General features: G+C 46.2%; 2 protein-coding genes across 4 annotated transcripts; one reads left to right on the forward strand and one right to left on the reverse strand.

The window, feature by feature from the left end:
- Window positions 1–14345: 14345 nt before the first annotated feature.
- bnip2 (BCL2 interacting protein 2) lies at window positions 14346–21760 on the forward strand. 3 transcript variants are annotated; one of them, XM_076137270.1, is made up of 11 exons: window positions 14346–15285; window positions 16312–16407; window positions 16508–16578; window positions 16671–16847; window positions 18091–18273; window positions 18413–18515; window positions 18609–18740; window positions 18851–18937; window positions 19025–19123; window positions 19554–19589; window positions 21086–21760. In XM_076137270.1, exons 1-11 carry the CDS (start codon window positions 14972–14974, stop codon window positions 21141–21143), a joined length of 1356 nt encoding a protein of 451 aa, XP_075993385.1. In that variant the 5' UTR covers window positions 14346–14971; the 3' UTR covers window positions 21144–21760. The 3 variants fall into 3 exon arrangements, with proteins under 3 accessions (XP_075993385.1, XP_075993368.1, XP_075993376.1); XM_076137253.1 differs by having other exon boundaries at window positions 14347–15285; window positions 16255–16407; XM_076137261.1 differs by lacking the exon at window positions 19554–19589 and having other exon boundaries at window positions 14347–15285; window positions 16255–16407.
- A 128-nt stretch (window positions 21761–21888) lies between these two features.
- Window positions 21889–23444, reverse strand: gcnt3 (glucosaminyl (N-acetyl) transferase 3, mucin type). Its single transcript, XM_076137283.1, has one exon. The coding sequence runs from the start codon at window positions 23326–23328 to the stop codon at window positions 22042–22044; it is 1287 nt and encodes a 428-aa protein (XP_075993398.1). The 5' UTR covers window positions 23329–23444; the 3' UTR covers window positions 21889–22041.
- Between the last annotated feature and the right edge of the window lie 377 nt (window positions 23445–23821).

Consider the following 23821-nt stretch of genomic DNA (forward strand, 5'->3'; position numbering starts at 1 on the left):
CATAAACACCTCTGAGTTGATTACATAAACATTACATCACTCAATTATTTATGCCTTATTAATTAAAAAACATTTCACTTGAAAAGGAAAATATTTGTAAGAAGAAACCCGTGACTTTTGGTTAACATATACAGTGTGTTTATGAATAAACATACAGATTAGCATTCAGAACGCTGGGAGTCAGAAATGACCCCAGATCAGGTTTAGAGTCTGATAGATAAATAAATAAATAACTGTTATTATAATTTAATATGAGACTTCTATTACCTGCATGTGAGCTTCAGTCATGTTCGCACTAAAACAATGGAGATCAAGAGTTCAATTCATTCTTTTTTAAATGACATCATGACATTATTGGACAACATAATACACACAAACACACACACACACACACACATGCACACAGCTGTGTTGAGGTTCAGTTGTCAGTACGTGTGTATCCTGACATTTTGCACACTGTTCCATTCTGTGTATGTATCACACACAAACACACACACACACACACACACACACACACACACACACAAACAGAGACTGATGCCTCACATCCTCTCTGTTGTTCCACGTTCTTCTGTCTCAACATTAAAATGCTGATTGTATTCGTCCCTATTGAGCGTCCAAGGATCAGATGACTTAATATTACATCCTTTATCATCTTGAGGGCAAACATTTCCATTTTTCTCACTGAGAGTGACAGATGTGAACCATCCCATTGACCATAATTAATCTGTGTTTAAGATGAACAGGCCCACATGCTAGTGGAGGCATCGCCCTGGGTCTGAGGGCCTGTGTGTGTGTGTGTGTGTGTGTGTGTCACTGTGCTATCTGTCTGGCCTCATGCATCTCACTGTAATTATCCCATTGCCATGAATAATGGGACAAGGGGGATCAGAGTGATGCTTTGATAGAGATGAGATTAGTTTAATCAAGTTCATTGCTTGGGCTAGGCCACCAAATCTCATCATCCTTCCTCTCAAATCACCAGACGCTCACCCCACCCGCCGCCGCCGCCGCCGCCACCGCCACCGCTCCCTTTACGCCTGCCACATTAGCCGGAAAAATTTATGACATCGTTAGTTTTAAGTGCTACCCCTGTTAGGACAATGCATACTTAAACCAGGACCCTTTGTGACAAAAGGAGTCATATTAAGCAGGAGAGAAGCAGGAGAGAAGCAGGAGAGAAGCAGGAGCCCTCCTCATATTCTCCTCCGGCACTTTTACAGCACAGGGAAACTATAGTTGGCCGCGTCCCGCCTGTGATCGGCTCTGTGTCTGTTACAGGGAAGGGAACATATGGCAAAGCTCTCATACATCAGAGCACCTATGACCTTGGTCAAATAATGAATTCACACATCACGTTCAGATTCATTATCAAGAAAAACTATTGGTTTTGAACAGTTTAGGCTCCTCTCATTAGAAAGTCAAACATGGGATTCATCATTGTAATGTGTTTCCCCCCTGAGGCAGATATTCTTGTAAGATAGAATAGAACATTGCTGCGCCGTCTGTGTTTACAGATAACAAATCATGTTTGTCAAAACTGACAAACCCAGCGTGAGACAAAGGCTGTGGACTCCTCGTGTAGCAGACATCCATAAAGACACGTTCCCCTGCAGCACGCCATCGCTCTCTGCAGCCGGCCTGACGTCAGAGGACAGGGCTCAGGCTGTCCACAGAGGACAGCAACTTTGCAAACAAAGCCCCGAGTCCAGCCTCTCGCAAGTCCCGACTTTGACTTTCTCCTCGCTTCATGTCAACACGCGGCTCAGCAGCCCCCTGCACAAAAAAATACCACTATTACAGCACAATTTGGGAGCCATTCATCAAATAAGACATAGGATTAATTAAGCCTGAGGACTGAATTAGTCTCCCTCTTCACTCATCAAGGTGTACCCTTGGCCTGGGGTTGGAGGCGGGGGTGGGGGCTCGGTGCTGGTGGTGAGGGGTGTGTGTGTGTGGGGGAGGGAGGGACTTCATACTTGTGTGTAGCGCAGCGAACATTCATGCTGGGACAGGAAAAAAAACCCGAACATCCCTTTATTCCCAATTTGCATATGATGTATGACAATGAAAAGCTCCAGAGGGGAGGGGAGCGTTATCACCGTGCTGTTCTTTACATATTAGCTTTATTTACCACAGCTCAGAGGCTTGGAGGAGAAACTTTACACACTTTCTTGGATTCTATTCCAACACAACTTCCATCTTCTTCACAAACACAACAACGACACTGATCTCCTCACTACACACTCCACTGCAGACGTCTTTCTGTGTCGTTTGTAATGTATCCATTTCAAATCCAGGACTCTAACACTAAGCACACAGCAGACACGAGTGATTCCTCTCCTCCTTCCTATCTGAATACATCATGTTGGCTTTGTACTTGAGTCAATGTAAAGAATCCCCTCGCCTCTGTATATACAGAGATATGACACACATTCGTTCATAGCGTGTAATGAGTTCATTAGTCCGTAGCATCCTGTCCCGCAGTGGAGAGGGTCATGCTTTTGATGAATGGACTGTGTAGCTTGTAGCTCGGGGCTAGGATCCGGCACCTCAAGAGGCAGGAAGGACCCCAACTCTGGTTAGAGCGAAGTCAGAGAAGAAAGAAAGCAGGAAATGAGGGAGCGAGGCAGAGAGAGGGAAAGGCAGAGATGAATTTGGATTACCCAGGAGTTCTGTCTCCCCTGAGTCCTGCATCTGAGAGACATTAGGAATCTAATGTGCTATTATTCTCCATCACCCCCCTAAGCCTAAAACATCTGTCCTTGGGGTGTCTCCGGTAATAGACAAGGGCTTTCGGACCCTTCACTAAGACAAGACAGAGGCTTCTACAAGGGCCCTTGACGTCCCGCTGACTTAATCTGCAAGCACTTCTACAAAAATTGACATTGCCTAGAGAGTAAAGCAATCAGCAGGAAGCGTGTTAGCCAGCATTTAGATTTCAGATGTGCTTCCACAGACACAGACGCCTGACCTTTACAAAGCCCGCCAAAGAATTACATTTCATTTCACCGGCTTTTCTAACTTTCCAAAGAGAGGGGAGTTTGCTCGTTCCACTTTCCTCAAGGTTAGCGGCCGGGTGGAGGTGAGCAAATAGGGACGGCCTCCGTGTGTGTGCGTGTGTGCGTGTGTGTGTGTGTGTGTGTGTGTGTGTGTGTGTGTGTGTGTGTGTGTGTGTGTGTGTGTGTGTGTTTCACCAAAGCTAGACTGTGTTCGATGTCTGTATTGTAATAATAGGCCTTAAACAGCATTTTATTGTCTAGTGTGGTTAGTGTCTGTTACTTTAAAAGACGATTCAATCAGTTTGAGGCTGCTGGGACGATCCAATCCTGTGAATCCTGCGTCCTAAATCCTCCATCCTCCTTCCTCAGACGTTCTCTGACAGGTTGACGTCTTTAACCCGCTCCTCCTGCTTGTGTCTCAGGCCTTTGTAGTAAAAGTACAAAATGCCAGAAAATGCTTTGTGCAATATTAGGAAATAATGTTAGGGTGAGTTTCTGTGACTTGTCTTGATTAGAGAGTAATTGTTCCTCTGCAGTATTCATGATTCTCATTCTCCAACATGAAAGCTGCACTAATGGCGGCGTCTTATTTGATGTTGCGTTTTCCTACTAATTGAATTAAATCTCAGAAATTTCTCTCTTAAAGGCTTTCAGAGCCCCGGGGTGTGATTAGAAACACAACTGGTGAGTGAACAGAATAATCTGCACTTATTCATTATTGATGAGGAGGAGAGAGAGAGACGATACGGCTGCAGATCATTTACATACCGCTTCATTTGTAAGAAAATATAATGTTTTGTTCGTTACGCAGGTCTGCACGGCGACGACAAACGGCGAGGACAATCCCAGTAGATCAGTCAGGCAGGATGGTACGGAGCCACGCAACCTGTTTTAGAAGGGAACTTTCTCTGCTAAAGCGACGGGAGTGGAGACGGAACAGATGGCCGAACTCGTGTCTTTCACCGCTGTTTCTGTTGAGCAATTAAAAGTTTCTGCCTGTTTTCCCTCCCTCCCTCCTCCTCCCTCCCTCCCTCCTCCTCTCTCCTCCCCCCCTCTCTCTTCCCTACAAAGTACAGATTGCAAACATGACAAGAGGTCAAATATCTGCGAGGGAAAAACGAGCGGAACAACTGTTCCACCGAGCCGCTCTGGCCTCAGCTGGCGTGCGAGCGGACGAGTGTTCACCTGAACGAGGCCTGGTAATCACCCCGCACCAAAGTGAATAATTAGTGTAATAATTACCAGGCCTGGAATGAGTGTGTGCGCTGCCCTCTCTCGCGGTGCCGTCGCGCATAACAGGTGTTGAAATTGCCTGCGAGGGACAGAGATTAAAGATTATTTCGTTATCCCCGGTCTCCTTCAGGCACAGCGTCTCCTGTTTTCTCCCGTCATCCACGGCGCCGGTCGCGTTGGGGCTCATTTTCCTCTGGCTTGGCAGTTTTGGGAGCTGTGCGGTTTGACAGAGAGTGAATGTTGTTTAAACTGGGAGCGGGGAGGCGTCCTTGAGCTTCCTGGACTCTCCGTGTCCACATAACCTCCAGCTACAGAGCGGTGGCTGCTGCACTAATGGTTATTACTCGCCGCCATACTGTCTCTTTATGTTTGAACAGAAATATAATGTAGTTTAGAAGAAGATGTGACATGAAACTAAACAGTCAAATAAATGTCAAGCTCTCTACTGGACGAATCAAAACGTAAACACACATGATGATACTTGTACTGTCAGAATAAACACATTTGTACCAAGTTTAAACCAATTTCTTCATTTAAATATCAGCATTTAAGGCCATTTAATAAGTTTAAACTGCGTCTTCACAGCTGGACATTAAAGCGGTGGGCGCTCTCCTTGTACTTGTCTGGTTTGGGTGGCAGCCTATTGCCTGTATGTGCTCGTGTTTTGACTTAAGCAATGAAGCAAGTGAGCCTTGGGGTGTTTGCTCTTGGAGGAATTACTTAAAGACTTGTCAAGATGCCACGGCGAGCGTTTGGGTTCCCGGGCTCTTTTCTCTGTTTGTTCTCCGCACTTCCTGTGTGTTTTCCAAAACCGCTACAGCAGGTGAATTCAAAATATTTGTTTGTAGATCTTTCGACATAGCATTCGATACTTTTAATTAGCTGAACACCAAAGTAGTCCAGGGAGACGGCCGGTTGTGTATTCTTACACCACACAAAGGATCCGGCGCTATAAAAGCCTATTTGTGTGTGAATCCACCCTGTTTCTACTCATGTCCATGCAAAATCAAGATGAATGTGGTAGAAACAGACAAAGGTTGATTATACTACCGGTATCGCATGCTGCTGCACTCTATCTTACACTGAGCCCTGTTGTCTTATAATGTTGTATCATTAGTTTCCCTGACAATGATTTAGCATTCAGGCTCCCATCCCATTGACCTGTGCTGTGTTTAAATGTAACCTTCTTTGAGCCCCGGCCATCATTTGTCACGTCTGAGCTGTCCGATACGCACAAATTGGAGCTGCCATGACCATTGACAGACACACACACACACTCACACACGGGGGGGCTGGAGAACAGAGGCGGGATCCGTTACATTTACATGGTCTGGGAAGGTTAGCCAGTTGTTCCTGAAAGATTACCACCTCTAATTTCTTTGGGGAGGATGGGACCTTGGGTTTGCTGCCAAGCCCGCTTTTCAGGTCAGGGCCCTCTGAATGTTAACTAAGACCCAGGAGCAGGTCAGCACGCTGGCCAGGGGAGCGGAGGAGCGGCTCTGCCCCCTGCTCCTACACTGCCGGCCGGCAACTCGTGCAGAAAGTTGCCATCCATCTTTGGCAGGATGCTAATGATCCGTTCTGTGAGAGGGTCTGTGGTGAGGAGAGCCGTCCAGGTAGGTCTCCACTGGCGGCCCCCCTAAACCCCCCCGCTGCTAGGCACTGCACCGACTCGGAAATCTCTGCCAGCAAAACACCAAAGCGCTTTACCCACAATTCCAAGGATTTCTTCACTGGGTGCTTCTGTGCAGTGATCACATCAGTGTGTCTTCACTCTGAGGCCTGATTAAGTAGAATACGTCTTCTTGCATCCATGTGAAAGAAATGTAGAAAAACAATGCAGATATTTATAATTATTTTTCTTTTTCCATCTCATTTAAATCAATTTTATGTACAATTAGACTTATATTACAATTCCAGCAATCTGCAGAGGTGCCAGGCATCAAAAAATGTATTATTTTTACTACTCAACAGCAACAACAAACAGGAAAACAAGCAAATCAGAACGCCACTCGGCCATTTTCCCTTTACATATTTCTTCAAAAACTGCTCTGTTGCAACATATCTCCCTCCAGCGTCTCTTCTCCAAACACATCTCACACACTCGCTCTCTCCTTGTATCTCCGCTGACCCCTCCGTCTCTGTCCTCTATGTTTGTTTGGTCACAGGTGCCGCTGGACTCGAGCCACTTTCAGCCTGTAACGCAGGCCGTGCAGCTATAAATGGCCACCTTGTAGTAAACGTGCGGGGACACACTGTATAAAGACTCTGTGGTGTGTTTGCCAGCAGGTCCCCGCAGCCCCGTTTCCACACAGCCTGATTTCTCCCCCGGAGTGTATTTTAGACCAAATCGTCTGTGTTTGATGAAGAAAATAGAATCTCATTCATCACGACCGGGTGTCACACGGAAGCGTGAAGGTAAAGACGAGGCTTCTGTATCGGTGAGCGGCTTTGCCCTCGTGTCATTTTATCTAATTTGGTTTGCAATGAAATGGCCAATTAAAAAATAACGGCGTTGCTTTGTTAATAAAGCAGAGAGGGCGGCTCGGGGGAACATTTCATTGGCAGTTAATTATGCACTCTGGTATTCGCAGACGTTTGCGAGCGAACATACGTTACGCGACTGTAAAGCTGCTTTAGTTGTTGTTGTTGTTGTCGTGTTTCCGTTTTGTATTTGCATAACGGAAACGGCTCCTCATGCAAGAGAGGCGTTTAGGAAAATCGCAGCCCCACACGTCTCACCTCGCCGGATTGCAACATACGGTACAGCTGTAATCCCCAATGAAGCCCTGTTTGATTTTCAAAACACGAGTACGATCATATATTTATGTTGTCGCCGCCATGTAATCTCCCAGTAACACACACACAGAACAGGAACGCCACGAAATGCCCTGAATCTGCAGTTTGTTAGAATTAAAAATCTATTTCCTTCATCTGTATTACTACAATGCCCTGCTGTTACCTGTGTGTGTTGTTGTTGTTGTTTGTTGCCTTTGCTGTGTTCTGGTGCCTTTCTGAGGTAAATGATGCTTGAACAGCGGGGAGACGGCTCAGCGTTAACCATATGGTTGGGCTCTGAAAGGTCACCCATGTTTCTGAGGGTTAATATCATACGCCCAAGCACAGACAAGAGGGACCCGTGCATATTAATGAGCGGCTGTAATCCCCCTGTGTGAGGAAGAGACAACCGGGCCGGAGACAAGAGCAAATTTATCACAGGAGTTTTCTCACTGATGCACGGTTAATGAGTGTAAACACAAAGACTAATATGATCGTTTTTCTTAGATTTTCCGCTCTAAGTGACTCAAAACGAACACGTCAGGACCGAGACGACGCACGTCCTCATAAAGTTCACATATTTAAGCTCAGAGTGTTTTTATCTCTTAAGTCTGATCCGCTTTGTTTTGACTTTCCTCTTCACACCAACAGCGAGTCGACTCCCCCCTTCGTTCCCCCTTCAGCCATTTTAAACAGCCGCACATTAAAGCGTAAAGACGCTCACGGCCGACCCGACGCTGTGAAAAAAGCCTACAGAGGATTTAGACGGAACAAAATCTGCAGCGGCGAACCAAAAACAACCACGGCTGCTTTATGTGCGAATTAGCAAACAGTCATTTCTACTCTTTGACAAAAAGGCTCGGCGCCAACACAGCGCTGAAATGATAAAATATTGAAACGTCTATGAAACATAAATGTGAATTCTTGCTACATCTGTCTCCTGCTAATTGAGTTGCTACCAAGAATGTTAGTACTCTGGAGAATAATTTGTCAGTGCAAAACATGGAACGGACCAATTTATTGGTTGCTGCAGGCTGTGGAGTTCCAACCGTCTTTGATCAACCTTTTTTAGGTCAGTATCTCTTGAAATACAGAGAGGAGGATTACATGGAGGAGAATATATTTCATCTTTTTAAAGGGGAGAAGAAACAGGACAAGGAAACTTGTTTTTGTAGTTAGGCTGCGTGTCGTGAGTGGATTCTTTGGCGTCTGGTTGATAAACATTTATCGTTAGAATGTGACAGTTAGAGTAATTATAAGTTTTGCTTTTTGCTCATTGTGCCTCGTACGTGGGAAGATGAATGTGCTGACAGCTTCCGCTCTCTCCCACACACACACACACACACACACACACACACACACACACACACTCAGAGACTGTACGGGTGAATCAAAGAGTTCCGTGTCGGCTCAGATGTTGTCGGATCTTTGATTTAAAGAATTCTTGACATTCTGACAAAAAGCAAAACAGAAGAAAAACAGACATGAAGACATCTGGCGGCTCAGTCGGGAGGCGAAACGCTGCCTTCTCTCCTGCCATGAGTCGACTCTTTGCCGAGTCGCTGAGCGCGTGAGACGAGTCCTCCATGTTGAGAACCATGTGAGAGACGTTTCCTCACATCAGGTCCATCTCCAAGTCTTTATAGTGTCACAGTATCAGAACAGAATGAGGTGAAGTGTTTTGTTGTATCTTAGCCACAAATCTGATAAACAAACCGACTACATTTCCCCTTTTCTTCCCAATCTCTGCATCTGAACTCTTCCCTCCATCTTGCTGAGTCTGCGTCTCCACCAAAACACTTTAAATGTCACTGGCAGCCATTGTTTCAGGGTGTGTGTGTGTGTGTGTGTGTGTGTGTGTGTGTAAAAGTGCAAAGTAACCTATCCATCACTTCCACCAATGAGAGGCAGGAATGTGTGAACATAATTACACTGGATAGCGCTGCAGGTGGTTTCACACCGTCGGCCCCAAAAGGCAAAGAAAGACAGAGATTTGTTTGAAGCTTTGACTGGTTGCATATTCCACACGACGGGAAACTATGCGACTGTGAGAGCGATATGTCTGAGAGTGAAGATGAGGGAGAGGAAGGCGATGAAGGCCTCTCTGCAGCCGGCTCAACTCTCCTCTGATCCCAGCGTCCTAAGAAGCTAATTTATTTGCCGTTGTTTGTTAGTTAAATTCCAGCGCTCTCAATGACACCCCATGCTCCCGGTGCGTTTAAAGACCCGTCTCTTTTAGCGCCGGGGCTCCCTGTGTCTGGTTACCACAGAAACGCTGCAACAAACCCTGTATTGCCTCGTTTGGAGCCACTTCTCCTCTTCTCCTCTTTAGCCAGATTGCAGCGTTTCACAGTAACAGGTGACAGCTGCGTTCACCGCCTACAGTCACTAACATCATTCAAATGCTAAATAACATCACGATGCCTCCCAGTAAACATGCAGGAACGCACCGGGACAAGATCTGTGTTAGTTTCCTTAGATATTTGTGCTTGGTGGTCATTCAGAGGCTCCACGCTTCCATGGCTCGGTGACATAATAGAAGTTTTCCTGTTCGGTGTGTGTGTGTGTGTGAATTCAGTCTGCAGCAGGATTTTCTCTCATCAAGAGGAATTAGCTGGTGTAAGAAGGCGAGTGTGTCTTAACACATTCATTATACCTGCGAATGGTCCCTTGGTCATACGGCTGTAAAATGCAATTATGCTGGCAGAGAAAAAAAAACGGGCGATTTGTTTAAAAGTGCTGAATTGCTGTAACTAATTTGGGGATTGGAAGCGTTCGGCTGGTGGAGGCCGATCCTCCAGCGTCGCTCCAGAAATGCTGCCTCAACACCGCCAAGTCGGGCCAAATCTTTTGTTTCTGGCCTTTAAATGAAACAATATAAGTGTGGTAACATAACCTGGACTCTTAGCGACTTTGCAGAGACCAAACAACATCAATCCCAGCCGGTAGGAGAACCCAATCGCCCAGCAAACACCTGATTGATACTCTCTTTGCTAAACAAGCGCTCCCCTAATAAAGAACGCTGAGAAAGAGGGGGGGGGGGGGATTTATGTTGCAATCAAGCTGGAAAGTCCTAAGTATCAGCTGAGGACAGACATAATAAACGAAAACATGTTTGCTCGGAATATACCCACACACACTCCATAACAGTGAGGTCGTGCGATCCACGTCTCCTCACAACATCTCAACGAGGCCCTCAAGATACGACATCAAACCGCACGGCCCGCCCGGCGCATCGTTAGGCTGGCACACGTGTACGCTGTCTCAGAGGAGCTTTAATTTGAGGAGGAAAAGTCTGTTCCTCCACTGCGAGGTTAAAGAGTGTGTGACAAGCGCGGAGAATCACAGCCGAACGCATTAATTAGAGAGACCTAAAAGCATATTTATCAAAGGCTAAGCCGTACGGGAATTACCTCTGAAGGGATCTAACAAAGGAAGGACAGGTTAATAGAATAAAAGAGCCTTGAATAGGAACGTGTGCGTATACATAAAATATCAACCCCCAGCTCACATGTAAACGAGTCGTTAGGATGTGACGATTAGACCTTATAGATCCTCACCGGAGGAAATGACCTTCATCTAATCTGACAGTGACGGCCGGGCCTCCGCACGCTCGCTCTGATTAAAATGTCAAAACCTCTGACTTTAATTCCTCGCAGCGTTTGAAAGATTCCACATGAAACGGACTAATATTTGCTCATAGAGGGGAAGACTGATTGCGTGAACTTCAATATCAACATTTCCTAAGCTTCTTTCATTTGCAAAGAAACAGAGCGGCGGCCCGACGGAGGGAACGGAATCGAGCGGAGGGAAGCGGCGTCTAAACGGTGTCAATCAAAAGACAATATGGAGAGAAGCCATGCGCCGGCTCGCTGATGATTGATGGTCCTTCAGAGAGGCGACAGGCAGAGGGGGGGGGAGGGGAGGAGGGGGTTTCTGATTGAGAGAGCTCATCTTTACAGCAGAGGAGGCATGGAAGTGTTAACAGGACACGATGGGTTGCGTCCGCCGACCTGAGCCGGGGAAATGAAGCTGTTGGGCTCCCGAGCTGCCCGGCCATCACTCACACGGGTAATGATCTCTGACGCCGCCTGCTTTATAAGTAAGTAATAGTCTGTCCACAGGTTAGGGAGGGCGTGACACGGTGTCGCTGACAGAAGTTGAACTTTGACAGAGCGCAGGCCGCCACGCCGCTCCATTATCTTTAAGGTAATTTAATAAAGATTACACCACTTAAGGCTCGCAGAGGTTTAGAAGAAAGAGACGACGACCTTTTGATTTGTAGCCGCCGATGCTTTCAGATTCTCCCTTCTGACCCCGGAGAGGCTGCGAGGCTGCAAAGGTAAAATATAGCACTTAAGATAATAGAGTTCCATCACAGCGTGGCACTTCCTTATGGACAGCGAGGCATCATAACGCCGTTGTTCACGATGTCCACATAAATGATGATGGATATCTCACGCTTCTTCAGATCAAAATGGAGGCGGCGGCACGTTGAGAGGAAGCAGTCAAAGATCCGGCTCCACTCAATTATCTTTAGCGGGATAATTAATCAATTCCGTATGCACATCCAAGTCTCAGAGGCGTCTTTGAGATAATTGTTCTCATTGACTTGAATAATTATTTGTTTGCCGATTTAATTATTTTCACATTTGGAAAACAAATGAAGGCGTGCCGCTACACACTCCAGATGTTTTCCTTATGAGGGGGAAATTCAACCAAACCTTGTAAGCAGGCGCTGATGTAAAGGATGAAGGCCGAGGCTGAACATCTCTGGAGGAAATTCCGGGCAGCCGCAGCGTTTAGGTGTTGATGCGTCCTCTTTAGGAGGCTGACCGGCGCTCGGAGAGGATCAATAAAAGATGAATTGTTATCTGCCTGGTGGCTCCGGAGCAAACCACACGAATCAAAGGCTAATATTTCTCATCTATTAGGTCGCCCCGGGTTACAGACACACTGAGTGGCGTGCTGATAAACAGCGGAGACCTCCAGTCTGCTGCAACAAATAGCAGAAATGACGAAGGCCACGTGAACGCCGCTTACTTCTATTTATCATGGCGTTTTAATGTTTTGCTCATTTGTTTCAATTAAATATTTCATCTTCCCTTAAATATTCATTTAACTTCCTCTTTAAATTTTTCACTACTCTTTGCCATCTCCTCGCCTCCCTTTTAGGCTTTACAATCATAAATAATGATTCATCTACACCACACCCAGAGAGAGATTGCATAAAACATGCACATGAATCCCTTTTTGTCTTTTCTCATTAGTGATATACTGCGAGTAGCCTAAATACTTCCCACTACCACATTTATGGAAATTGGTTGGAGATTTCTCCTAATGATTCTGCTTCACAAACAGGCTGCAGCTTCCATCCCGGGTCCTAACATTGCTTCATGCTGTACGTGTGTGTGAGAAGAGAGTGTGTGTGCTGAGCAGCGGCATGTTGCTTTTTGTCGGCGAGCTACCGGGGATGAAAATCATTTCATATCTTTCATCATTTCTCATATTTTGCATGTTCCCTTACATACAAATGTGCAATTCTAAAAGATTTGGAGAATTAAAAAAAACAAAGATGAGGTAATGATGTAATTTCACATGGTTTTCTTGAGTATTTAAAATTTGACATGACATCTCTATTCTATCACTGCAACAGCCAGACATAATAGATTTGTCTTAAGATAAAAGGCAACATTTGTCTTTATTTGTTGGATAATTGCAAACTCATTAGCAAACAGCACGGCGGTGTTAGGTGGAAGGGGAGCATAAACTCTCAATTTGACTGGATTATCCTTTTGTGATGAGGCCTAATGATCCAACAGAGTAAATAGCAGTGTGTTAATTAGAAATTAGACTGAATGATCCGCTGCACACAGAGAAGGTATTAACCACACTGCATCATTACACCACATCTACGCCGTCTTTCCTTTGTCATCCTGAGGTCTGATAATAAAACACAACATTTATATAGAAGAGACAAATCTACTAATGATGGTGCTTCTGTAGCTGATCACTTTTTTAGGTTTACTTCAGAAGTCTGAGACAATGTTTCTGTTAAAGCTAAATCAAATCAACATGCCTCACCTCTCTCCATTAGTACTGATTAAGCAACACTAAGGGACGATTGCAACGACGCTATTATCAACAAAAACAGGGCGAAATTCATTCTGCAAAAAGAAAACAAAGGTGTATTTAGAATTTAAATTAATTTATTCCATGGATTCCATCTAGAATTTTCTGATAAAACTAAAATTGGTTGTTCGTGGAAATGTCTCCTTTTCTACTAAGTAAAGTCTTCATCCTTAGCCAGGCTGCAGTGAAACAGTGAGCATCTGCCGCCATCTAGTGAAGGAAAATTCAATGACGGTCAAAACTTCACTGTCACTCCAATGGAAGACACACACACACGCACCCGCTGCACAGGCGTCACGCACCTGCCTGCTGATGTCATCGTGACTCCATTCTCCCCCGCCCCTGTCTTGAAATGGTCACATGGACCAATCAGAACCCGATACTCCCTGACTGACAAGTAAACGGACTAATAGATAAACTGACCAGACCTGTAGCAGCTCAATACTGGACACACACACACACACACACACACACACACACCGTCCATAGTCCAAGTCAGAACCACCACATCACAAATACAGATTCAAGATCTGCTATCATTAAGTAGGTCGACAAAAAACAACAACAACAAAAAAAAACAGTCCGACTTAAATTACTTAAATTACAAATGTAGGCTCATACAGATTATTGATAAGTTCAGTTTTGAAAATGTAAAATAAAACAAGATATGAATATTAAAAGGCATAAAAGGAGCCAAGATGATTGACTGACAACGTGATGGCCAGCAGAGGGCGGTAAAGCCTTCGTTTGCTTCTCAGAGTGTAAAGCATGGCGGTGGGGCGCCAGGTTTGATCATTAGCAGCACTTTCCACAATACTCTCGCAGAGTAAACTTATCATTCAAATGTGCTGCGTAAAAGCTTCCATTGTTATAATGCAGAGTTTTTAAACTGCGTGTATAGAACAGTGTATTTCAACACCTCTGCTCTGATCACTTGAACGCTGAAAGAAATGACGCGAGAATGACTGCTCCCCGCACCCTGGAATGAAGCGATATAATTATAGTGCAGAGCTTTAGTCAAAAAAGTCTTGACTATGAATTTTAAAAAATAGTTTGAAAAAAATAAATAAATCAAAATGACCTGGTTGTTTTTGGTGTTTGGTGAGGTGTTTGATATTGTTATCTGCTTACTACACAACAATAGAGGAATGAATGCTGGAAAATAATTACAACGACTGGCAACCCGGAGGCGTTCCAGCCCCAGTAACAACACAGCAGCGCTGCTAACAGTTAGTTAGCTGCTAACTTGGCTGGCAAACACCGACTTTCTGCTTCTGCCTCGCCGAGATTGAACATGGGAGACCAGGACAACAAAACCAACCGATCCTGACTTTAATCTAGGCGCGGATCAGCCAATGGTGGCGTCAGAGGTCAGATTTAACTTTACTTTTACTTAGTTCGATTTGACTAATTTAGTAAAATAGGTTGCCAGCTGCTGTGGTCAAGTAGCACTAGCTTGTGTGACGGTAGCCGGTGAGCTAGTGTGGCTAACATTGGACATTCTGGCTAAAGGAAGGAAGCAAAGAAAGAAAGGGACAACTAAGCTACTGCTAATGTGACGCTAGCGCACTTTTTGGATTTCTTATTCTGCGCTGTGACGCAGTCGGAAAAGTAGAACGTCTGTTAGACTTTTAACGCCATTAGAGTTAACAAGATATGCAGTTTGGTGGCGCAGCTAACTGTCAAAAGTCGCGCGAGCCACCAGCCTGTGAAGAAACTATCTGAGTGCTAACAGCTAGCAGCGCTGCCAGACGGACCTGTGACTCTGAGAGGCTGTGACTCTGTGAGGCTCTGACTCTGAGAGGCTGTGACTCTGAGAGGAGCTCATGGCGTCGGATGTGATCGAGATTGAAGTCGAGGAAAAGGTAGAAAGTGAGATTAGTTTGAATCTCAATGTGGGACACAGACACACTTCGAGTCCTTCGTCTTCTGGTGTGTCGGGGGAAGCTGACGAGGAAGACTCGGAGCTTCTGCAGCTCAGCACGGTCTCAACAGCTGGAAATGGCGAAGAGAGTCAAGTCCTAACAGGAGACGCGCCGCGGGACGGGACAGCTCCAGACAATGAGGATACACAGTCGTGGGAGAGACGCTCCGTGCCGCAGAGTCTTCCTCAGCCTTCATCATCTGGGCCCATAGGAAGGTATGTGTGGGTGTGTGTGTGTGTGTGTGTGTAGACGTTTACATGTGGCAGCTGTATGTGCTTTAACTTCAGTGATCCAGATGTTCACTGGTCTCTTTTCTTCTCATTGTCACGGATAAACTCTGTGCTGCCAGTAACTAGTCTGCTTGTTTTGAGACTTGACATGAATAATAACTCATGTTAAAAAAATGTATTCACTAGATTACGTCAGTCATACATTGATTGGACATCTTGTTGAGTGAATGCTTTGAAGTGACGCTGTGCTCCTTGCTCCTCATTGATGTGGGGTTGACTTCTCTGCTGTGTGGACGCTTTGTTATTGTCTGAACCTTCTCCGTGCCTCCGTCTCCCCTTTGACTCCCAAACGTTCCTGGTTTCCGCCCCACACAGTCGCCGCTCCTCCACACTTTGGTTGTAACGGTTCCATTTCTAGAAACCACATTCCTCTGGCATTTCTCCCACTCTGTTGGCTTTGAAATGTAACACAAGGATTAACATTGTACACAAGCAGCAAACAACCAGCCTGATGTGTTCTGGAGCGTCTGGGACTCTACGTACTGAACGCTCAGGTCTGTGCTTAATGCCTCAAAAGGAGCTCTGTACAACAAACACACAGATACCATGATCAGCTTTAGTCTGTGCAGTCTTGTGCTTCAGATCCTAATCTAAGCCCCTAACACACTGCGTCTTAGCCCCTAAGCTGTTCAAGAAGCCAGTGATCTGATTATGTGGCCAATTATAAGCTGGAATCTGTTAGTGAACTTGTGGCACTGCAGCAAACCTGATGTGTTGTGTTGTGTTGTCCAGTTAGTGCCACAAAGCTGCGTCGTGTTAGATTCTTAAAGTCAAGTGTGTGTGTGCCATTTCCACACACTCCTCCCGTTTGGACCCCTGCAGCATACACAGATAATGATGTGCTCGGTCAGGTTTGTTTGTTATAGATAATCTCTCGTTTCTATTGAAATGCAGTGTTGTAATCAGACCCTGTAACCCTTTCACCACATCGCTCCAACTTCTCCCCTCCAGCCTGGAGCGCCAGGAGTCAGTCGCCACAACAGAGGCCCGCTTAAGAATGGAAGGGGTGGAGCTTAAGGAAGAATGGCAGGATGAGGATTTCCCAAGGTATTGTCTCGGGCGGTCATGACTTATTTATTCAGTGGAGAAGATCTGCAAGATGTGTAGAAGAGAAGGGACCATCTCACTCTGCTTGTTTGGTTGCTAGGCCTCTACCAGAGGAGGAGGAGGAGCTTGACGACGAGCTGTTCGCCGGAACTTCTGAGGAGGGCGACCCCGGTAATGAAAACAAACGCTCCCTGTTGCTACCAGGAGCCTGGTTATTGTTCTTAAGTCATGTTTTATAATCCACTGATGGTTTTGTCCTCTAGACTACGATATGAACCACGGGAAGAAGATGAAGAAGAAACTGGCCGCTCCAAACATCAGTCTGACGCTGGACCGCACTGATGGTTCTCTTCTGTCTGACGACCTGGATGAGAGCACAGAGCTGGACCTGGACGACCTGGACACACCCTCAGAGAACAGCAACGAGTTTGAGTGGGAAGGTGAGGACTCATAATAATGTAATCCACGACAACCAGGAGCAGCTGGAGCCGCCTTCATCGCTGAGATCTGCTCCAGTCTGTACGTGTTTATACAGGAGAGAGAGGTAGAAAGATGGATTACAGCTGAACCTTCTCAGCTCTTGACACATCAAGCTGCTCTCAAAGAAGGAGTGGCAACGTTTGTTTAAGCACCTGACTGTCTTAACTGTAGTAAAAACATGAATTCCTGTTTTTGTTTTTCCACACTGCTGCTTTTCCTCTTTGTCACTTGAAGAATTGTGTGGCCTCTTTGTGTGGAAACAGGCCAGAGGCCAGCAGCAGGTCTCTCTCTGGCTCTGGGTAAGGTCTCTGGACAGCCCCCCGTCTCCTTTTGAGTCAATCAACCCCCGACTCTCCAGATTATGTTCCAATGAATCCAGGGCCGTCTCACCTTTGACTCCCTTATGTCGTTTTCACTCATGGTTCTTTTGTGCATGTCGTTCGTTCATTTCTCTGGATTTAATTTCCCCTTTGAAGAAACAATCGATTAAGAAATTTCAAAGTACGTACGAAGAATGATGACGCTGCAGTTTCTGTTCACACGTCAGATTTTGCAAGATGTTATAAATAATACACACACTGCATGGTAATCAACCACATTATGACACAGAAATTAAAATGACGTCTGTTCTTATTCATGTGACAGGAAGTCAATCTAAAACATCTAAATCTCTTGTTTTGGTTGATCCGATCCTCAGAATGATCCCCTGTGCTCGCTGCATGTCCGGTACCCATGTATGATCATTTCAACCATTCATTGATTTTTGCACACTTGTCCATTGGTTTGCCGTTTGAGCATGTTCACCCGACTGTCACACACCAACACACACACCTACACACACCTGAATGCATCTGTGGTTTGTGAGTAATGATCCACATTGGGCTCTGTCGTCTCACTTAGACTCTTGTTGTTGTTTGTTTTTGCCTTAATACATTTTAAGAGAAGTGGGAGGAGTCAAACATCGCTTGTTACTGAGATATAGAAGTTTAAGATGTAGTTGTTGATGTTTATTTAGAGACGACCCATCAAATGTGACAGTAATAAGCAATGAAATGTGATGAAATGCATTGTGGGCGGTGGGTAAAGCCACATCCTGTTGATGTGGTTGGTCTAAGTGGGGCGCAGTGATGAAGCTGTGGGTTCAAAGCGTCTCCTCCTCCTTCTTCTTCATCTCCTCCTCTTCCTCCTTCTCCTTCTTCTCAGACGACCTGCCCAAGCCTAAGAACACGGAGCTGCTGGAGAAGGGCGTGGAGTCGGTGCAGGAGTACACGGCCTCAGACGAGAGGGAGGAAGGCCGGCGCTGGAGAGTGTTTCGCATCGGAGACCAGGAGCACAGAGTGGACATGAAGGCCATCGAGCCGTACAAGAAAGTCATCAGCCACGGAGGTCAGCGCCGTCGCATCATCGCCTCTTTACTCTGGAGGGATCTGTCTCTGCTTCTACACAGAGTTACTACAAAGTTACAATGTACAAACTTGTGATGATGATGATGGATTATTCATGTGTGCTTGTTTTCCTTCTGCAGGTTACTATGGAGACGGGTTGAATGCCATAATTGTGTTTGCTGTGTGCTTTATGCCTGAGAGCAATCAACCAAATTACAGATACATTATGGACAATTTATTCAAGTGAGTGTTTGTTTCTCTCTCTCTTCTTCTTGGCCTCGTGACCCGATCTCTCCTCGCCCTTTAACCCGCTCACGCCCTCTCTTCCTGCCGCAGGTACGTCATCGGCACGCTGGAGCTGCTGGTCGCTGAGAACTACATGATCGTGTATTTGAACGGGGCCACGTCCAGGAAGAAGATGCCGACGGTGGGCTGGCTCAGGAAGTGTTACCAGCAGATCGACAGGAGGTGAGGCGGAACGTTCCATTCGAAAACAAACGCTGCTGGATTGTTCCAAAGCAGACGGGATCAGATCTCTGTGTGGAGTGATCACAGCTCATCTCTCTCTTCATTTACAGGTTAAGGAAGAACTTGAAGTCTTTGATCATCGTCCACCCCTCTTGGTTCATTCGCACTCTGCTAGCGCTCACTAAACCCTTCATAAGGTAACAACATCTAAGAAGTTAACACAATAACAACAATAAACACTTTCTCACACTTTGTAACATTTGCTGCTTTGTTTTCTCCCTCAGCTCTAAATTTAGCCAGAAAATCAAATTTGTGTACAGTTTGAAAGATTTGGTGGAGCTGATTCCCATGGAGTACATCTCTGTGCCAGACTGCATCAAACAGTAAGTGTGTGTGTGTGTGTGTGTGTGTGAGACGAAGGAAGCTGTAGACTGCAATAAGTTGAATCTATGAAAACACGGTTAGAGCCAATTGTTGAAATCTTTAAGCCCAAACAGAGTCTTGATCCTTAGCACTACTTTCTCTGTTCCAGTCTGGTCGCCGTCTAAAGGCATGCTGGGAAATAGATCCTGAATTGTATCCCAGCTTGTACCAATAAAGAACCGTCTCCTTGACCTTTAGGCGTGACCTTTGCTGACGTGCTCCCCTCTCCCTCGTGCTGGGCGAGGGGAGCAGTGTGTGTGTGTGTGTGCGTGCTCCGGTAGCGTCCGTCCGAAGCGGGCGGAGCAGCAGGTGTTGATGTTTGGATGCTGTTGGCCCCTTATTGTGTTGATCCTTAACCCCATTTCCTGCCCCTCCCCCCCTCCTTTTAAGGTTTGACGACGAAAAAAATAGGAAAAGCAATAAAAGGTACCTGCACTTCTCCTAAAGGCTTCAGCCGCCTCAGCATCGTCCTGCACTCCTCACCACTAACACTGATCTGACTCTGACGCTTGTAGAAATGCATCGACGCGCCTCACCTCACTCACCGCCACCGCGTTTGTGATTGGGACGATTTATAGTTTCCTTCTGGACAAAGAATCAACAACTTTGTCCACCATTCCACTTTTTCCCTCTCTTTGTCTCCACCGATTTGTCTTCAGCTGCGAGTCGCTTGATGACTTACACACACTAAATCCCTCAGGCGACTCTCTACATTTCATCTCACAGCCAATTTGTGCCAAATGAGTAGCAGATCAGTGTGTAGTGTGTGTGACGTTTGACCCCAAGATGCCATTTCTTTAATCGCTGAATAATCTGTGTGTCCTAAAACAATTCAGAATATGAATCTGTGGCTGTTTGGTAAGTGTGTGTGTCTCCGTGTAACTGAATGTGGTGGATCACCTAGAAACAGGCCAGGCTCTGTCACTGTGTGTGTGTGTGTGTGTGTGTGTGTGTGTGTGTGTGTGTGTGTGTGTGTGTGTGTGTGTGTGTGTGTGTGTGTGTGTGTGTGTGTGTGTGTGTGTGTGTGTGTGTGTGTGTGTGTGTGTGTGTGTGTGTGTGTGTGTGTGTGTGTGTGTGTGTGTGTGTGGTCACTGAGCTCTTGCCTTGCCCCTGCTCACAGCGCTCTGCATGACTCACTGCATACCTTAACCCTCCTCACACTGGGTCAGTGCCACAGGCGTGTGTGTGTGTGTGTCAGACGTCCTCACAGAGGCCCACATGTTGTGATCAATAGTGATAAGGTGTCAGGGCTCAGTGCTGATGGTATGTAAGTGATTAATAAAGCATGGAATGTCCAAGAATGTACAGTTTACCTCATCAAATCACCAGGTTTGTTGTGTTATCTCTGCAGATGTGTGCATGTGTGCGTCATTAGGTGCATGACTTTGTAGTTGGATTCACAGACTTGCAAGTTCAAACCCAAAGAATCACAAATGTTTGCTTACTTTGCTTCAGCTGAAAAGCCAAATCTGTGGAATCTGTGTTATCTGGTTGATGTACTAGAAAAAGTAAAGACGCAATTGAGTAGGAAACCAACAAAGCTGCTCTGTGGAGGCCTGGGCTTCGTCTCCCAGCCGTCTCACTAACACGCCTCAGGTTTCTCAGCCTGTGTGTGTGTGTGTGTGTGTGTGTGTGTGTGTGTGTGTGAGTGTATTCAGGCCATATTTAGTGGCAGTTTGCACTCGAGCGCTTTATATTAAAAGGTTGAGTGAAGCAGCATGGATGCGTCCGACCTCTCCCTCATGCAGGTATGAGCACCTTTCAGTATAAACCCGGCCTCCACGGAAACTCAACCTTAGATGTTAGATAAGTGTAGTGTTAAACGCAGGGCTGTTGTGTGTGTGTGTGTTGTGTAATATGGCCACAGAGTGTATCCGAGTGTGTTTAGCCTCTGCTGAGCCTCCATTTTTTCCTCTCTGCAGGCTGGACCGCGACATGAACAGCAAAGGGGAAGTGGCGGCTTCTGCTGCTCCTGAGTGACCCTGCCGCCGCTACAGACTGAGACATGGGATGAAGAGGAGGAGGAGGAGGATGATGAATGTTCAGAACAGCCACTCATGTTTTTGTGCTGTGTGAAGTGACTGAAGGGGTGTGTTTGCATCAGGAAAGTGCCATTTTGAAATCATGCTGCCTGTTACGTTGTGCAACTCCCTGCTGTGCTCCTGTGTCACCTTTGACCTCTGGCCTCCTGCTGTCTGATGCCTTTTTATAACCTTTCTATGTACCGCCTCTGTATCCTTCCCAAACTTGGCTTTCTCTGTTTCCTGGTCGCTGTAGCTGCAGTCTGCAGTGCGAGGCGCTCTGTTACAACCGGCTGATGCTTTATTACATTTAAATATATATTTATATTCAAAAAGATGACAAAAGGAGAGAAATTAATATATTTTTATGGTTGCTCTGATTTTAAACTGCATTTTAGGTCTCTGACCGTTTGAGTGGCATTTTTAGAGCAGGTGTGTGTGACGGCACATACGCTTCACTGCTGAAACTCTTTCAGCGTCCTGCGGGTGGAAGCGTCCGTGTCGTCAGAACTCCAATCTTAAGCAGATGTGTCGGTGATAACATCGTTTCCTATCAGTAAAATCATAAAACCACAATTGTTAGTGTTTTTTTTTTTTTTATTACATAGTTTTTACGGGATGAATCAATGAATGAGGTCACTGATAAATAACGCTACAGAGAAACCAAACACCATGAAAGAGACAAACGTCTAACGCTCATCCAGTTCCACTCTCAGCCCACTAGATGGCGCTAAGAGTACAGAATTCACTGAAACCATACACATGCTTAAATGAAACGTTTCAGTAATTTGAAGTGCAAATGTAAATATTACCTTCATGTCAATAAAACACATCACAGTTTAAAGTTTAAAAATAAGTTAGAAAAAGCTGGAAAACTGTCCGGGGAGTGAACTTTGACTCAAAGCTTTGAAGCGCAGGTAAGACTCCAGACATCTGAGGGCGAGATCATCCACGTCTTGGTCAAACTTATTCGCAAAAAGGTGGTGTTGTTTGATGATCCAGGGCAGGTCGCCGGCCCCGTACACACACACGGCTCTCCTGTAGACGCCGGTGCAGTCGCCGTACGGAGCTCCCTTTGCCATGTTTCCTGCTAAGTAGCTCCACTTCACCAGGCGAGCTATGGAAAGCATGTCTGACAGGTCGTACTTGCTGTTGATGGGCACGGATCCGGGCACAGCGGGCATCCTCATCAGGGTGGCCCACATGTGCTCATCGGGGCTGTACGTGTCCTCCTCCCACTTCATGAAGCCCTGCACCTCTTCGTCCTCCAGTACGTGTCTCACAAAGTCTCTGGAGGCAACAAAGTAGGCGTTTCCTGAGAACATGGGGCTGCTGATGGGCGGGGGGCTTTTCTTGGTATCAGTCCAGGTGACCGTGTTGGTGACGTTGTAATGATACTGCCAGCGTCTCTTCTTCCCCTCGCTGGTGACCTCAGACTCCATGCTGTTCTTTCCGTGGAGGCCCTTCAGCGCGGAAACCATCTGCGCGTTGGTCTTGAGGGGGAAGTCTGCCCCGCAGGTGTTGAGCAGGTACCTCCACTGAACGGGCGACCTCAGCAGGTCTTTCAGGCAGTGCAGATCTGCCTGCACTCGTGACCATGAGGCATAAACCACACTTTCTAATTTACTAGCCACAAAGACGTTGGGGAAACAGGAAACAATTGCCTGCACAGCTTTCTTGAAATCTTCTGAGGACTTTTTGTCCACATGTACACAGTAGATGTTCTGAGGAACATAAATGGCACGCAGGAGTCGCTCAAACATGTCAATCTTCTCATGTATCACCATGGAGTAAGCAAGGGGAAAGTCCTTCTCCTCCACACTGAGAGGTACTGTAAGGAATCCTCTTCTCTCAATGTAAGCATGACAGTCCTGTGTTATATTGAGGTAGAACTCCTCAGATAAAACCTGTCTCTTAGAGGATAGAAGCTCTTCTACTGCACCTTTCCTGTCCTCCACATCTCCCTTGATGACGGCCAAGCAGCCGGACAGATCCCTGGCATATTCCTGTGGCAGTCTGAGCTCAGACGGAGGTTGCCAGTGTGAGCGAGTTTGCCAAAGGACAAAGACAAGTAAGGTCCCTGTGAGAAGGAACGGCAGAACAGCGAGGAGACTCCACCTCCTGAGAAACCTAGCAAAAGACATTTCTCCTTCAGTTAAGAATCTCCTTCAGCATGTGACCCAGCTTCATCGCAGGTTAAACGTCAAGTGAGTGGGAGAGCCAGTTTGCTTCATGTTGAAAGCAAAAGCAAGAAAAGGAGAGGAAAGTGTATCAGCCCCAGAGGAGGAGCGTCATGCTGATGGCTGTCGATTAATTAGACGTCCACTCCCGACCTCCTGGACCTCCCGCGACGTCTCCTCCCACTCTGCCTGGGACTCTTGCTGCTCTGCTGCAGACAGAGTGGATGAGCTTGACTCCCACGTTAACTTGTCCATCTGGTTCTGTGGTAGGTCACACTTACGTGATAAGATAAATGGAGTTGAATGGAAGTCGAAGTTCACCCTCCCGTGATTCACCCTCCCATGAAGACAAATCCTGGATCCTGAATCCTGACACACAGCTGACTTTAGTATTTGCCTAGTGCTCGTCAGCAAATTCATTTAAGGCAAAAGCCAATAGATTTTCCACTCATGCAAG

The sequence above is a fragment of the Genypterus blacodes genome, unplaced genomic scaffold (genome assembly GCF_046128005.1).
Source record: "Genypterus blacodes isolate CSIRO-AG114 ecotype Tasmania unplaced genomic scaffold, CSIRO-AGI_Gbla_v1 ptg000015l_1, whole genome shotgun sequence".
NCBI lineage: Eukaryota > Metazoa > Chordata > Actinopteri > Ophidiiformes > Ophidiidae > Genypterus > Genypterus blacodes.

Coding starts and splice junctions, on each gene's coding strand:
- bnip2 (XM_076137253.1), top strand. CDS start 14,972: ATGGCGTCGGATGTGATCGAGATTGAAGTCGAGGAAAAGGTAGAAAGT. Junction 16,579..16,670: donor TTCTGAGGAGGGCGACCCCG/GTAATGAAAACA, acceptor TTTGTCCTCTAG/ACTACGATATGAACCACGGG. Junction 18,741..18,850: donor TACCAGCAGATCGACAGGAG/GTGAGGCGGAAC, acceptor CTTCATTTACAG/GTTAAGGAAGAACTTGAAGT.
- gcnt3 (XM_076137283.1), bottom strand. CDS start 23,328: ATGTCTTTTGCTAGGTTTCTCAGGAGGTGGAGTCTCCTCGCTGTTCTG.